The 16,766-nt window shown below is 44.5% G+C and overlaps 1 protein-coding gene across 6 annotated transcripts in view; it reads right to left on the bottom strand.

The window, feature by feature from the left end:
• The window catches only part of P4HA1 (prolyl 4-hydroxylase subunit alpha 1), a 346,224-nt gene that overhangs the window by 210,979 nt on the left and 118,479 nt on the right, over positions 1 to 16,766 (bottom strand). For all 6 annotated transcript variants that reach the window (XM_085603803.1, XM_085603809.1, XM_085603814.1 and 3 more), the window contains exons 6-7: positions 16,261 to 16,500; positions 13,311 to 13,507 (exon numbers count right to left, since the gene is read on the bottom strand). In XM_085603803.1, coding sequence (XP_085459929.1) covers positions 13,311 to 13,507; positions 16,261 to 16,500 — 437 coding nt within the window. The remainder of the gene's footprint in view (positions 1 to 13,310; positions 13,508 to 16,260; positions 16,501 to 16,766) is intronic.

Below are 16,766 nucleotides of genomic sequence, written 5' to 3'. Positions count from 1 at the left end.
TTAGTAAACGCATCTCATAGGTTTTTTGCGCGAAGTTGTTCACGAACTTTGAATAAAATTCTGCCAACCCAAGAAAAGATTGAAGTTCATCCTTAGACTTTGGCGAAGGTGCATTGAGTATGGCTTCTACCAGACTACTTTTAGGTTTGATGCCAGAACACCCAATCTCGTGTCCCAAATAAGTAACGGATTTTTCTGCAAATTTGCACTTGCTGCCTACGGCAACCAACCCGTTGTCTTTAAGAATGGTCAAAACTTCTCGTAGTACTGTATCATGGTGTGTCTTATCCTTCCCCATTATTAGGATATCGTCCTGAAAGAACACAATTTCTCGATGTGGATGAATAGGTTGGACATCAGCCTCGGAAATACAGCAGCGGCTGATGCCAACCCAAATGGCATTCGTTTGAATCTATAACAACCAAAAGGTGTACAGAAAGTGGTGAATTGTCTGCTACCTTTATCCAAGACCACCTGGTGATAAGCAGCTGAGAGATCCAAAGTGGAAAACCACTTTGCATTACGGGTTAAGGAGAGCATTTCATCAATTCTAGGGAGTGGAAATTGGTCAACCAATATATTGTTATTGAGATACCTTAAGTCCACACATAGACGGGCTTTGCCATTCGATTTACATGCCACGACTAATGGAGAAACCCATTCTGCTGCTTCTACGGGTTCAATGACGTTATTAGCTAACATTTTTTCCAGTTCCCCTTTGATCTCATCCCTGACAATAAAGGGACTATTTCTTGCTTTGTGTATCTTAGGAATTGCTCCCTCCTTTAAATGAATCTGATGGGTAAACCCTTTTAATTTACCCATACTATTAGTAAAAACGACCGGAAACTCTTGTAACACACATTTCTTAGTGTCCTCCCCATCACATGACACTAATACCTGCTCCTTACTATTGGGATTCAAAATTATATTTAACAACTTTTGATCTTTCCATCCCTATACTGATGGACTTTCTTTAGCTATATACAATTTTCCCACAGCTGGTCTCTCTTTAAAACGGAAAATTAAGGTTCTATAACCTAACATGTCGATTTTATCTCCAGTAAAGCTTTCAGCAGACACATCATTAGGCTCTAACCATTCTCCAATCTTGTGATACGATGGTAAATGGAGAGCCTGAATCAGCAGCCAATTGGACTAAGATGCCACCCAGGGAAACATGACACAAGGGTTTAGACGAGGAGCTACCTGTGATATTTAGTACCACTTTCTTTTTTTTAACACAATTCACTTGTACGTAAATGTCACTAGAAGTCGAGGAACTTTCATCTTCCCCTTCCTGTACACAAGCTACTTTTCCTTTAGGGTTCTTCTTGTGTTTGCGTCTACACACTCTAGAGAAATGTCCAATCAAACCACACTCCAAACATTTAGCCAACTTGGCTGGACATTTCTCATAAGTTGCAGAGTGTGAGTAATTACCACATCTGTAACTGATCAGATTGCTAAATTTCTTTGTTTCCACGCTATCTGATTTTCTTCTGTCAGTGTTATCTGGTTTTCTTTTGTCATACTTTGTACCTTTGTGGTTTCTGTACATCACTTTTTTTTTTTTAATAACCTTCCCCACAACTTCTTCTGAACCTATTTTATCCTGAGAAAGTGTAGCTTTGGCACAACGTTCAGAAAGTTCTGTTTTTTTAACCATCACAATGATATCTTTCAGACAACTTTCCCCTTCTACCCACAATTTATCCTGTAAGGTTTTATTCTTGGTATACATGACCACCTGCTCACGTATGAACTCATGCAGTTGTGCAAATCTACACTTGCTCGCTAACTTCTTTAACGCAGATTCATATTCTTCTATTGACTCGTGTTTCTCCAGTTTCCTGTAGAAAAAAGAGTGCCTAGTGACAGCAATACATACTGAGGGAGAAAAATGATCGAGATCCAAAATGGCTGATTTAAATACATCTAAATCACCCTCCGTTCTATCATGCTTATGCAATTCATTAAATATGTGTAAGCCCTCAGGACCTAATGAGTATAATAACATTCTTTTTTTCCTTTCAGGTGAAAATGTTCCGGTGATATCTTCTAAATTCGCAATATATTTGAGAAAGTACTCTTTCCAGTCCAACCATGCTACTACCGGTTCAGCAGGGGTCTCCAAAATTTCCTTTGGGTAATTGATGTGTGGATTAGAAAAATTCCCATCTCCAGCCGTGTTAGCGCTTGATGAATTTATATATCTGTAGTTGAAGTGTTGGTAGGCAGGACTCAAAAACTCCCAAAAATAAAATAAGAAAAAAAGTGGTAACAAGAAAATTGTCCTGAAACGTGAGTCCGATTCTCCCTCTAGTAAAATGTATGTTAAGTAGTAAAAGTAAAATGTGCCAGTAACTGTACCTAAACTTCAAGTAAATGCTGCATGCACTTGTATTCAGGGTAAATACCGTTAATCTTTATCTATTCAGCTGTAAATACCGTTATTTGTTGTCAAATTGTGTAACTTCATACGATAGATGTGACATGAGAGTAAACAGCTCCGGTGAACTCATCGCGACGTTGCAATCAATAGCGCGCTGCCATGGAAACCATAAGAACAAGATGGCCGCTGTGCGTGACTTTTAACGTGATGACGTTCGCTGACACGGCAAGGGTGGTGTCAGGGGAGGAACGACACGTACGTCACAGATACCTTCCGCCCCAGGAGAAAGATGCTACTTGTGAATTTGGAAAAGACGAAAATGGAGTGCAGAGAGTGCAGCATTTAAAAGTAAGTCTGTTGCGCTCGTGACGGGCGACTCACTCTTTCGCTCCTCTCACACTGTAAAGTAGCAACAAATTATACACTGTGGCTCACCAAATCGTCCAAGAATGTTCATGTAGTGACGATCTTTTTAAGTATCACTCAGTCTCTATGCGATACTTCGTGGCTCTTCCAGCATGCCTTCGACGGAGTGCAGTGTTCACTGGTTGCTTTCTTGTGCTGTAACGCGTTCATGAAACGGTTTCGCTCTTCGTGGTAGTAACTCTGTGTAGAAAGGTGCTTGATTCAAGGTTCTGCTTGATCTCCTTGACTGGGGTACTGAACAAAATGCGTCCAAAAATTTTCAGAGAATAGTCAATCCCAAGAATGGTCACCAAAAATTGTTGCAATCTCGTAGAGATAAATAGTACACGGATTGAAGTAGATTGTAAAGGAGTTGATTGTGAAATTTATTCTGGAAGATGAATATATAAAGATGCATGCAGCTCTGTGGGGAACGGCTGGTACAAGTGACTCATAACATTCTGATGCACCGTAATACATTCTTATTACCTACTTATCATTCTAGCAATGGAACATCTCTTAATGTGATACACCATTACTACAGATAGCTCTTCTCTGGATCAGCGCTAACTGGGGCAGAAGAAAAGAACTGATGTCAGCGTGCATAGGTGGCACCTATATAGGTGACACAGATGTCACTTCCGGAGTGGACAAAGCCACGCAGAGCAGATAGACACCACCTACTGGCGCACAGGGTTACTGCTCATGCAAAAATATTCCGGATGTAGTCTGAAGCCTGGGACGTTTAAAGGTAAGTAATCTGTGGCTAGATGTCTCTATCAGATATTAAATCACATTATGAATGAGGACTATAGAAAGTCATTGAAATTTAAAAGATTAAAAAGAAAGAGAAGGGACTCAACAGATAATGAAAGTGCCTTCTGAATAGAACTCACGTGTGAAACCATGATAGTGTGATGGTTAAGTTAACCATCAGATGGAGGATTTGGAAAAGTTAATAATTAACATGAAAATAATTAATCTAGTAGTTTGCGCAAAATTAAAAAAATAAGATGCAGAAAAAGATACGCATATGAAATGTGCTGATTTACAACAGGTAGTATTAGTTACCCGTTGTGAGAAAGTGGCTCTGTATATACGGTTCCCAAATAGGTACAGGGTGTACAGAGTCCACAGTCCCCAGAGGCTTGGCAGAGGCTAAAGTTAGATACAACCTTACTCTCTAAAGTGGTAGCTTGGTCGAGCAGTAAGGCAGTATCAGAGGACAGTGTAAAGCATTTGTTGTACACACTCAGTCAGCAAATGGTCTCACACACTCAATAACTGAACTCTAGGCCAATGGTTTATATAAAAAAAAATATATATATATGCTTGTTTTATTTTAGAACCAACAATTGGAATTAAAATATACTTCCTCAGAATGAGATGCTTTATATAAATACATTTGCAATATGCAATTGACTTTTGTAAACAGTTACAAGTGGTTGCAATAGGCAACATAATTTTAAACACAATAATGCATTGAGTTCAATGGATGTTTCATGTTATTTGCCACAGATTACTTTAAGGATTTCTTTTGGAATTCCAGGACTGGATCCTAGATTCAGTCCTGGGTCAGTACTTAGAATCAAGTGATTAAAGTCGACTTAATTACTGTGATGATTTTTAAACAATATTTAGCTATTTTAAAAGTTGACACTTAGAAAATATTTTAAAGAAAACAGTCAATGATTCCCTATGGAAGAAAATTCAAGTTGCAGGTACAGTATGTTCTTGTTACTTTTGTAATCCAGTACTGGGTGCCTAGACTCAGTACTGGGACCTTTATCCAAAACAGGTAAGTAATTACGTTTTCAGATATTATACGATTTTTAAAGAATATTTAAAGATTGCAGAAATTGACACTTAGAAGAAACTTCACAGAAAATTGAGTTACTGGTAAGTACAGTTGTAATTATTTTTCAGAGTCAGTGCTGGGCACCAAGATCCAGCACTGGGAGCTCACCTAAGAGCAGGTGAGTATTTTCGTTTTCGTTACTCGGCTGATTTTTGGTGAATATTTCAAGATTTTAAAAGTCCACACTTAAATTTCAGGAAAAAGCCAGTCAATGTTACCCTATGAAGAAAATAGAGTTATCGGTTTAAAGGTAAGTACTCGACTGGCAAAGTTGAGGTTCTGGGCATAGACTCAGGGGTCCCCCGGGGTCAGGTAGGTACAGTTGGTTCACCCTCAGCGACTCTAGGGCAGCCGGGTGCAGAGAGAGTTAGGCCCAATCTTATCCTATGAGGGATAGGGGGGCCTTGGTTGGTGGCTGCTGACTAGCAAGCCACGCGGCTGTGGGAGCTGGGCTCCTGGTCACTTACTCAGGGCAAGTGGGGAAGTGGGTAGGTGTAGAGGTTGCACTGCCAGGGCCACTCGGGCGGCTGGGTGCAGGGTGCTTTTGAGCCTTCGGGCGCTCAATTGGTTTCAATGGGAAATCTCCGGTTTAGAAAAAGACTGCAAGCTCGGGGACGAGGATTCTTCAGGTGTCACCACCACTTCGAGAGGTAAGTTGGGTAGTTGGAGGATAGGTAGGTACCCGGGATTGGGCACTGGGGGCCGCGGGGCGCCGCGTGCAGGGGTGCCGTTTGGTGTCGGGAAATCTTACCCTCTGTTGATCGCGGTAGGGGGAGCACCTTGTTCTGAGGCTGCAGGCTTCTTCAGGAGTGTCGAGGGAGGTCCTTGGGTGCCGGACTCGGGGTCACAGTCGCCGTGGGGTCGTCCTTGTGGTCTTTGTTCACTCTGACACTGGCCAGGCTTGGCTGGTGCAGAGTGTGCTGGGTTCGCGGTTCCGGGCTGCTGCCAGGGATTAGAAGTAGGTTTTGAGTAGAGCCTCTACTCATGGGAGTCCCAGGGGCTTAGAGCCAAAATGTAGCCAGGTTCTCCGGGGTTTGTGAGGTTGCTGGCCACAAGAGATGCCGGGATGGAGCAGGAGCAGGTTCGAGGGTCGACAGGCCGGTAGGGCTGGGGCCAAAGCAGTTGGTGTCTTCCTCTTCTTAGCAGCCGCAGGGCAGGTCTTCTTTCTTCTTGCTCTTCTTTGTATGTTGGAATCTGGGGAAGGAAGGTTCAGGGTGCCCCTAAATACTAGATTTAGGGGTGTTACAGGTAGGTGAAGAGCAGGGGCCAATGGGTCCCTGTCCTGGGGTGGGTACACCCCCTATCCTGCCTCTCTCCTGTGGGAAGGGGGCAGGAGCCTAGTCCTGATTGGGCAGGGCTTCCCATCTTCAAGATGGCGAGAGCCTGGAGATGTGCTTCACCTCGCCTCCCCCACCTGAGGGGTGGCTGATGTATGCCAGGGCAGTGTAGGTTGTGGGCATGGCACACAGGGATGTGTGCCATGTCGACTCTCTGTTTTGTCTTGTATCCAGACACTCAGCCTGCAAGAGCAGTGTGTGTGCGTTAGGGTACAGGGCCTCTAAGGGTGGCACAATGAGTGCTGCAGCCCTTAGAGGCCTTCCCTGGTCACAAGGCCCGGGGTACCTAGGGTACCATTTACCAGGGGCTGACATGTGGCCAGGGTTTGCCAATTTGGGTTTTGGCTGTTAGGCAGTTTTTAGGGAAGGAACACAGGCCCTGGGCACCTGATTGGCAGGAGCCCAGGGCACAACAAGGAAAAGTGCATCAGCTATTAGGCAAAAAAAGGGGGGGGGTTACTGCAACAGAAACCCACTTTCTTACACCCGTGTAGGCCACAGAAACGCTATGAAGCAATGTTCCTTTAATTAGTAGCAAGACTTAATAGTGCTGAAATGTGCACAATGTGAATTAGAAGCATGACCTTAAATTGACATGCTTAAAATGTCATAACTGCAGAGCTGGTTTAACAAATGTATTATCTTATAAGCACCACTTTATTAATGAAATGTGAAAAAAATCAGCGGGTGCGTGGGAGCGGCAGAAGCATGACGGGCTGGGAATTAATCAGGCTCTGTGCAGCCTGTCTGGGGAAAGATAAGCATTATGTAGGTAACATGTTTGCACTAGGCTTAATCACGATGATATGATGAGTATCTTGGGGCCATCAATGCATCTCGCCAGTCTGAGTCATCGAGAGGCCCTAGCCATTCCTCCCAAAGCACCCTGAGTGACATCAACGTGTCAGGGGCATTAAAGATTAATGTTCGATAAATTTGGGAAACTCCTCTATCAAAAGGCCCTCATCATGACCTTTGCCTCCACCGGGCTAAACTCTGGGAGTGAGGTATTTGTGGAACTGTGTGCCCGACAAGGAGTATGTCCGTTACAGCTCCTGAAAGGAAGACATATGGGTGCCCCTCCAAATGGCTCCCAGCAATGTGATTCTGATGGCATCCCAGCGGCCGAACATTCCAGGGAAGTAATCTCTTAAGTATGTGCTATGCCACAAGGGTGTTTGTCGCGTCAGTTTGGAACACCACCCAGTGCGCCGCTGGGTTGCTCTACATCAAAGAAATATCAAGCGAGTCAATTCAAGGATTGAGATGTGAATTGTGCTGCCATTGAGCATCGTCATAACTCGGGGGGGTGGGGGGAATCCAATGTGTGAAGTTCCAATTTTGAAAGCTGGGTCAGACCATCCACCAGTGAGCCAGTCATTAATAATCAGAAGTTGGGATGCCAGGTGATACAGGTAAAGGTTGGACATGCCCAAACCATCGTCATAGGGTACACGCAGACAAGTCCTGAATGCCAAGTGAGGTCTAGAGTTATGCCAGATGAAGGATTTTGCTACAGAATCCATCTCCCGGAACCAGTGACTGGAAATTACAAGAGGAAAGTTCTGGAGCAGAGAAAGAAAGCGTGGCAAAACCATCAGGTTATACAGATATCTTTCTCATGATGTTTAGCATGAGTTTTTGCCACTTTTGGGAGGTCCACTTTTACTTTACGAGTGAGGGGCGTAACATTAAGGGACCATGTAATTACAGGATCCAAGGCGACCTGGAGTCCAAAGTACCGGAAGTTAAGATGACGTACAGGGAAAGATATTTGCCAGTCCACACATTCCCATGAGGGAGCAAAGGGTACCAGCACAGATTTTGCTGGATTAACTTGCAGCCCGATGCTTCTGCAAAAAGACCCAGGATCCGGATTTGCCAGGTACAGGAGGACGTCGTCTGCATGAAACCCAATGAAGTCCTCATGCCCCGCTGTCCATCTCCATCTGGGCATCACAAAAGATAAGTCTTGCAAGGGATTCAATGGCCAGTGCAAAAAGGATGAGGAGGGTGCGGGGAAAGCCCTGACAGGAGCCACTCTTTATAGGGAACTCATCCAATACCGCTTTGTTGACCTGGACTCTGGCTGTCGGATTAGAGTATAGGACTTGCCAAAGGCTGCAGAATCGGGGCCCAAATACTGTTCTCCGTAGCAGTCCCCAGATATCCCCTGTCCACAGTATCGAAATCCTATTCAAAGTTAATCAATTTCAGTGCCAAAGGAAAGGAGAGGAGGTAGCGAGGTTCCAACGCCACATGGAGATAGAGAATTTGATGATAGAGAATTTATATTGCGCAAGACAATAACCCGAAGGTATCAAGGCACCTCAAGCAATGCCTCGTACTCCTTGCAAGCATAAAACCGCTTTGGTCTGGATGAATTAGGTACTACAGGACCTTACTTAAACGGGAGGCAAAAACAGTGGCAAATCGTTTAACTTCTCTCATAAACTGTGATCTGGGGTGGTAGTCTGCACAAGAAGACAATGAGAGAGGCGTTTTGGGTATAAGGACAATTGTGGCATGGTCAATCACTCTGTGGAAGGAACCTACTTTTGTCTCTTCGTTGTAGAGGCTCAAGAGGTGAGGGACAATAACGTCATTAAATTTGGTATAAAATTCTATAGGGTAACCATCAGGACCAGACATTTTTCCGGGTCGCACCAATGCAACGGCCTTAGTCACCTCCTCAGCCATATTAGGCTCTTCCTGCTCCCGACGATCAGCGTCTGATAGACAAGGTAGCGGTACCACATTCAGCAGGGGATTAGCCAGCTCCTCCACAGGACGTGGGGATGCCACATATAGTGATGCATAGTAGTTGACAAAACCTTGGGCGAGGGCCCGCAGAGGTACATTGGGTCTGGCCAACCCCATCAATAATTTCAGTTACAACCCTATTGGCCAAAGACCTGGAAGACAACCAATACAATAGTTTCCCATTTGTATCCCCCCATCCGAACACCTGTGCCCTAGATGCACCAGACTTGTTTTGTCGCCTCGAGGGAGAGAAGCCTAATTTCTTTCCGAATCAGCCCCAGTTGTCTGGTGATGTTGATGCATGGTGCAGTAGCAAGCTGCGACTGTAAATAGAGGGTCCGAGATTCTAACTGTGTAACATGATGATCACCCGTACAGTTGCCTCACATGCAGCCCAAAGGATGCCTGGGGAACGGACTGACCCATCACTCTAGTGTAAAGTAGCATGTGATCTCCTGTCCCACCACGTCTCGGTAGGTTTTGTCCTGGAGATGCCAGGCAATGATGCACCACATAGGGCAGCAGACAGTGCCAGCATCACCGACACAAAGCAGGAGCGAGGTGTGATCCGAGATACCCCGGGAGAGAATATGAACATAACATACCAATAGCGCATCAGGAGCGGACATAAAGAGCAGGTCAATGCAGGTCAATGCGAGCATGTGTGTGGTGCGCAGCTGATGTGACTGTATTGGTGCTGCCAGTGATTCAAGATCTTCCATATATCACACAGACCCAGAGCATCCACCCACTGTCGTAGAGATCTGGCTCTAGCGGGACGGACGTCGAAGACGGGGCCAGTTGAATCCATGGTCAGGTAGCTCGAGAACGGGTGCGGCGCCAGGTCTGCTGTGGGCCTCAGGTAGAGGTCTGCCTAAAAGAAGAGGACTTAGAGACAGGGCAGACCATGCAGCTCTTTTTCATCTGTGAGCCACTCCCAAGCCAACTCCAGGGTATCAAAAAAACCGTTTTATTTTTTTAGGGCAAATTCTAAGTCGCACTGGGAACAGAAGTATGAAGGATAGTTGGAGAGCTCTAAGCTTCTGCTTGACTGATTCATAGGAACGTCTTTCAGCCTGGACCACTAGAGTGTGGTCCAGAAAAATCAGAATTTTGATACAAGAGGTCAGGGCAAGCCCTCGCTTTCCGCAAGATACAGTCTCTGTCCTTGAAGTTATAAAATCTCACAATTATGGGTCTATGCTGTGCCCCCGGGGTGGGGGGGGGGGGGGGTTGCTTGGGGGTCGGGGGGGGGGGGGGGGGGGAGAGCGCCCAGTGTGAACGTTCTATTGAAAACCAGAAGAAAGTTTATCATGTGGCATCCAGAATTTGAGCCACTCTTCCAGGAAAGTGGCAGGCTGAGCCCTTTCCGCATCTTCCAGGAATCCGATAAAATGCAGATTATTGCACCTAGTGCGATTTTCAGCAGGGTGAGGAAGATCACTCGTACGAGTGAGGAGACGGGCCACTTTGGTATTGAGATCTGCCACCTCATCCTCCACAGTAGAGATTCGTCCCTCCACTTCAGTAAAGCGGCCTGTACCATTGCAGAGATCCTGACGGAGGAGTGCCACATCTACTAATACCTCTTGTCTCAACCACCGCCTGAGAGGAGTGTATGGCATGAAGTATTTTGTCCAGATTGTCAGAAGATGTAAGGGCCTTGTGAGGCACATCTCCCCCTGCCAGTGGGAGTGGTATATTTATCAATATGTGGCTAGGAGGGGGCGGCTTCAAGGGTCTGTCTTTCTCCATCCTTCCCAGTGCAGGTGTAGCAAGATTGGTGAAGGGCCATAACTGGGAGACTCAGTAGCACAGGGGACCAAATATAGGGCCGGTCCCAGGTAACAGCGGAGAGCGGCAAACAGCCGAAACAGCAGGTCAGACAGAAGCTGCAGATATGATAGCACCCCGCCCCAGCCTGGATGTGAGAGGGAAGGCATGAGAGAGCACCCTGTGCCACAATATGCACACTGAGCTATCAAATTTCAGTCAATGGGGGCAGAGGCTGATGAGAGAATCCAGGGACCACTTCCTGCACAGCCAAGAGGGGCAAGAGAATCCACACCAACTTGCAAGAGAGGACCCACTCTCAAGAAAATGGAGGGGGGCAACAGGGATGCCAAAACAGTCTAAAAGACCCAGCCTCCGAGTTGGGAATAGGTTCCAGTGGAAGAGCAGAATCCACCACCCCTCCAAGTGCACTAGGTCTGCAGTCTGTGGTGCTGCAACTTCAAACTGCCCCTGACCCACAAAGCATAGGGGCAGGCCACAGCACCAAAGGGAGAGCCACTCATCCTCCAAGTACGAGCGACGAGACCCCGGCACGCGGATCATACGAGAGCTTGGCCCTCTAGGGCAGTCCCCAAGTAGTTCAGCATGAAGAAAGGTAGCTCCCGGGCGGGCCTCCATGCTCTGCGGCCTAATAATACAGGCCATTTTGCGCACCAGCTTGCATGATCATGGAGGGCAGTGAACCCTCAGTACAGCCTTGTTAGCCGGACATGGTGGCCTCGCTGGCGGGCCGGAAGCCCCGCTGCACCTCACCTGATTTCCAGGCACCGGGAGGGGGGGGTCCAATCCTGGGGTCATCCCCTTACACCTAGTACCGGCAGTACTGTACCAGAGGCTATCGATGGGCTCCCCAGGATCTCAGGTCGGCATCCTCAGGTCATAAAGACCCCACGAGGGCAGTCAATAACTGTGCAGGATTCAGGTGGAGGGGAGGAACAGGCTAGGTAATCTCCTCCCCAGGCTGCACGCACACAGGCCCTGCCGAACCAGCACTCACCTCAGTCCCTCCCTCGAGGTTGCATTACTCTCTCAGCTTCTGCACAGCATGGTATCTCCTCTAGCGGGGCACGTCTTTGGGGCTCCAGTGTCACCCAGAGCTTTACTAATCTCTTGATGAGAATTAAGGTATTGGAAAAATTATCCAAACTCGCATTATTAACTAAACTTAAAGTGTTGAAACTATTTAGGTTTGTGATTTCTGATTATGCTCACTGATACCCAATACAACATCCCAAGGTCCATCAAGAGAAAGAATAGATTTTAAATTTTAGGGCCCAGTCCCAGATTACAAATACAGTCCACAGTACGCCTGGAGATTGAGGCAGTAGGATCTGCAAGGATCTTTGCCAAATGCTAAACGGATTTAACTATGTTGTTTTTCTGTCCTTTTAAACAGGAGCATGGCGGGATGGAGGGAGAGGAAGCCTTAGCCTTGGTGCATTCTACATCACCAGAAAAGTATAGGATTTTCAAGGAAGGTGCTCTTCAAGCACTGTAAAGATAAGAGAACAGAGGAGATGAACACTAAAATGTAAATATACCACATTAAAATTAATCTCAATGAATAGTGAGCACATTCAATTTGGTCTTTACAACTATCCTCGTGCCAGACACCGCACATCAATGACGTAGACCACTGTGGCCCACTGCAAGCTAAAAGCAATCTGTGGCAAGACAGTCTGCATAGGTGTTACAATACTCAATTGGTCATGAAAAAAATAAAAGGAGATGGAAATAGCAGGCCATATTAAAATTATGTAAATTGTCTTTAAAACAAAAACAGCTAACTTTCATATAATTTCTCTTGAATACAAACCTAAATGTCTGAGTTCTTCTCAAGGGTTAGATGCTTAAAATTCTGATCAAGATGATATCTTGAAGCACAAACAATACAAATAGTATAATAGTGTTCTCATCCTCCAAGAAGGATGAGGAACCTTGCCCTTTTTGTGTCCCTATACAGAAAAGAATCATGTGCACCCCTTCTCTTCACTCATTTTTATTTTAAATACATTTTTTATTATTTTCCATTTCCATCTCCACATCATCTCTTACACAGGTGTTGTAAGCATTATTCAGGAAGATTGTGCTCCACCCTTCATCCCTACTAAGTTGTTATATTATGCAACCACAATGATTTACATTATTACCCACAGTCTCGTTGCCTATTATTCGCCAACTTCCGCCCTACCATCCCCCTTAAGCCCTTTTCCCCACAACCCTCCCGAAATCCAGAACTACTATTTCTACCCACCCCTACCCTCCCCACCAGTGTGCTCCCCCCCCCAGTCGTTAATCTCAATGTGCCTTGATCTATAGGTGTGTGTTCTCTGTGCACTCTTGCAGTTGCTCGGCTTCTCTCCCCCTGCCACCCATCTTCCTCTCCTTCGGTTGTGCTTTCGATCCCCTCATTCCCCTTGCGCTGTTAACCACCCGTGGTCTAACTGTGGGCCGGCTCAGCGTCTTGGTCTCCTCCAGAACCGCGTAACGCTTCAATTAGCGCCTCCCAGGCTCGTGCCACTTCCAACATCGTCTCCTTCTGGGTCCCCTTCTCTTCACTCATGTGTATGAGATGAATCACCTAGATTTCCTATATTATGTAGAGCACTACTGGTTGTCTTACTTGGGTCCCAATGCATTGAAGAGCACTTTAAAAGACAATTGTAGAAGTCATCTAGCATAAATAGACTTTTAAAAATTAAATGTTGCAAGCAATCTAACATGTGTCATGCATTTCAGTAACTCATTCTACAATTACCATTTTTATTCCTTCACTGCGGCACAGCATCTCGTACTTCTTTCGCTCTGGCAGGTAGTCGTCAGGGCGGCCCTTCTTCTTAGTTTTGCTGCTTTGCTCAGTCTCGCTGTCCGTAGCAGATAGATTGCTCTCTTTCTCTTTAGTCATGATGTACTGAAAGTATTTCAGATTACCATTCGCTCTTTGATGTTCCGGTTCTTAAACAAACCAAAGAAATAAACAATTTAAATATACCTCCTATCATTCTTAACATATAGATATACACACTAGTACAATTTTACTATCCCCGGTCATAGCCGTTTTTAAGTAACACCAATACCAGTGACAGACATGCGAAACAGTAACACATTTTTTTGTTTCAAAATTTCTCATTGAGAAAAATTGGTAATGGTTACACAGATATAAATACATAAGATTATAATTTAACATTTTAGGTTCAGAGAATATTATTGTCACAAAAAACAAAGGGAATACGAATTACAGAAGGAATCTTATACGATATGTAGAAGAGATTATGAGAGGAACACTTACATTTAAATTGCAGGGCTCAGTTCACAATTTATTTTTTATCATAATACAGTGGAAGTAAATATCCTGGCAGTACAATATTAAAAACTTTATAACATAGTAGAGCCCCCTCCTGTGTGCTGCTGAGGTTGATTTGTGGACCGTTTATTACAAATTTGTTATACGGTCTTTCACAGAAAATGTAGTCATTGACCCTGGTACACCCTTCAATCACATTTTAACTATATCTTTGCCTTTGGCACTGAACGGGACTCATCTGCGTTTCATCTAGGTTTGCGTTATTCACATAGTCCACATGTACAGAGGTCTAAAAGTTGTAATTTCTTTTGGAACAATGACCCTCCCTATAGTGCTTGAAAAAGAAAAACAAGAGAGTAAAATTGCATTTCTCATGCTTGTTAAATACATAAATAAATGAAATGCAATTGCTCATTAACTTGTACTAGTGCAGGAGATCAAATAAAAGTTGACAAATAGCAATATCTGGTTTAATATTCAGCCCCTGTCCTCTAATAGACGAGGGCAAATACATAAGGAATGGCTGGACATTGCCTGATAAACCGGTGGAAGGCAGCCAGGTGTGACGGCAAAGGGCAACACTGGTACCAATTGCTCGCCCCATGGAATTGGTGGTGTCCAAGCTACAACGAATTGTGAACTTAACCACATCACAACCGTCCTGTATGGCTTGGTTGCAGACAGGTTGTAGGTCATCTGGGACACCTGGCAGGACTTGAGCCACTGAATTCTAAAGGGCGTGGGAATAGTGGCCCAAAAGGCTGCTGCCATTTACAGATGTTGGGACCAACTTGTGGAAGAAATACCCTTTTGTTAAAGGTCTCTACTCGTTTAAACTCCCCATTGTTGGTGGTGGTGGGGGGCAGAAAATGCCGCAAAGGTATTGTGGTCTGTTTGACTTGTAAACGCCAGAACCACCAAGCTTTCAGAGGAGGGGTGCTGAGATAAAAATGCAGGGTCACCTGCAGCAGGATGCTGGCATTTTCCAGTCTGGCGATAGACTGGGGGCCATAGCAAGGTTTGGCCCAAACCCACAAAAAGGTATATGTTTGCCCTGGCTGGAGCACTTCCGTTTCAACACTGGCTTTGACCTCTAAAGGAGGGAGCTGGAGGCCAAGAACTTCAGTCGCCCTATGCAAGATCATGGCATATAATTTCAAAGTAGAATTTATTTAATAGTAATTTCTGTTGACGGAGTTGAAATACTTATTTTCACTATTTTGTATGGAGGTCTGCCGCAGTACCAGTGGTTGGCCATAAGTGGTGCTGGACTTACTCCAAGGCTGGGCTCAAGAAATATTTAAGACTGTTGTGACGCTTTTAAGGCTGTAGTGACTTTAGAAGCGACTTTTGTGAATTGCAATGTCTTAATGTTTTGTGGGTGTGTGTTTTATATGAGCAGATCCCTTCCAAACCACTTCTTAAATTTTTCTTTAACCCCATCCATTTTGAAAAACGTTTCCTTATTTTCTCCCACTCCTACTCCCTTTGATATTCACTACAAACTACACGTGTGTGTGTGTGTATATCAGCCACCGTGGTGATCTCCACACAGAGAAGATAGGCGAGGCAGAAGTTTAGATCTCCTCTCGTAGTTTTGGGAACTACATTTTCTATTAAGTACACAAGTGGATTACTACTTAGTTTATCTTGTGATTCAGGCCCACTGGCTCTGCACAATAAGGGTGTTTTCTTATGTCATTCGAACGTATCTCCTTAAAAATGTAGGTCTAGTAGTTAAATCTCATCTGAGATTATGTATGCCAATTGATGGGGGGAGGGGCAGTTTCTGCTGTTTATTAAAAGTTTTGAAAGCTTACAAATAATTAAAAAATCTTTTATCAAATAAAAAAATGTCTTTGTTTAAATACACATACTATTAACTACATCCAAGCAAACAAAATGTAGAAAACGTTCCACAGGATTGTGTGAAAAGCAAAATAAACAGACCTTAAATGGCCAACAGAAACATTATTTTACGTGGAATTGTATTTTAGTCATAAATGTGTTTACAGATTTAGGTGTGGCGAACAGTTGCCACCATACCATTCCACCCACACTCACTACACTAGAAACATTTTGAAACATAGCACAACTATGGATTTCTAATTTCTGTAATGTTATTAGTACCACAGTGGAACCACTAAGCTCTGCTAATAGTGAGACAAATGTACTTAACATGCTGTCGGGTTATGCTAAAATTCACAACACTCTGTTTCCAGCAAGCATTAATAATGAGTGAAGGTATTTGCCCAATGTAAATGTAGCCCAACCATCACTCCCAGAACTGAATAGAAGTTTCAAGAGCTCTCAAAAGCAAAACAATACCCAAACTGTCAGCTTCTCCCCATTGGTTGCAACTTAAACTGAAGATATAGCTCGATCTCCAGAAACAGACACTTACCTAGTTGTAGGAGCCTTTTTGTAAGCATTAGTGCATTGTCCAAGTCTCCTTGCTGGTAGACCGCATAACTTAGATAGTCCAAGACTGAAACTGCATCAACCGTGGACACCTCTCCTTCATCTAACTGCCTGAGAGCCTGCCCCATCCAAAGCTCTGTGTGATAATAATCCGCTTCGGAATAAGCAATTTTTCCAAGCTCAAAGCAGTCTTCAACAGTCAGAAAGGACTTGTGTTTCACTCCTGGGGGAAAAAAGAAAGAATTCAATTCAGAACGGTTTTAGCCAGCCATTCAGTGTTTCTGAAAATCATAATATTCAGTTTTGTATTTTTAGAGATTGTTTAGAGAGCTGGGTAACAACCACAATTTCAAAAAGTGGGTCTTCACCTGTACTGAAAGAATGCAAAGTAGATGAAGCCTAAGCATGTTCTATACCCTGAGCCGTGCTTCTGGATTCCCTCTGTGCAGAAAATGTAGAGAGGATTCCACATTCCGCATCAGAATAAGG

This window comes from Triturus cristatus, chromosome 1_2 (genome assembly GCF_964204655.1).
Source record: "Triturus cristatus chromosome 1_2, aTriCri1.1, whole genome shotgun sequence".
Lineage (NCBI taxonomy): Eukaryota > Metazoa > Chordata > Amphibia > Caudata > Salamandridae > Triturus > Triturus cristatus.
The sequence above is the reverse complement of the archived record's forward strand: the minus strand, read 5'-3'. Positions and strand labels throughout refer to the sequence as shown.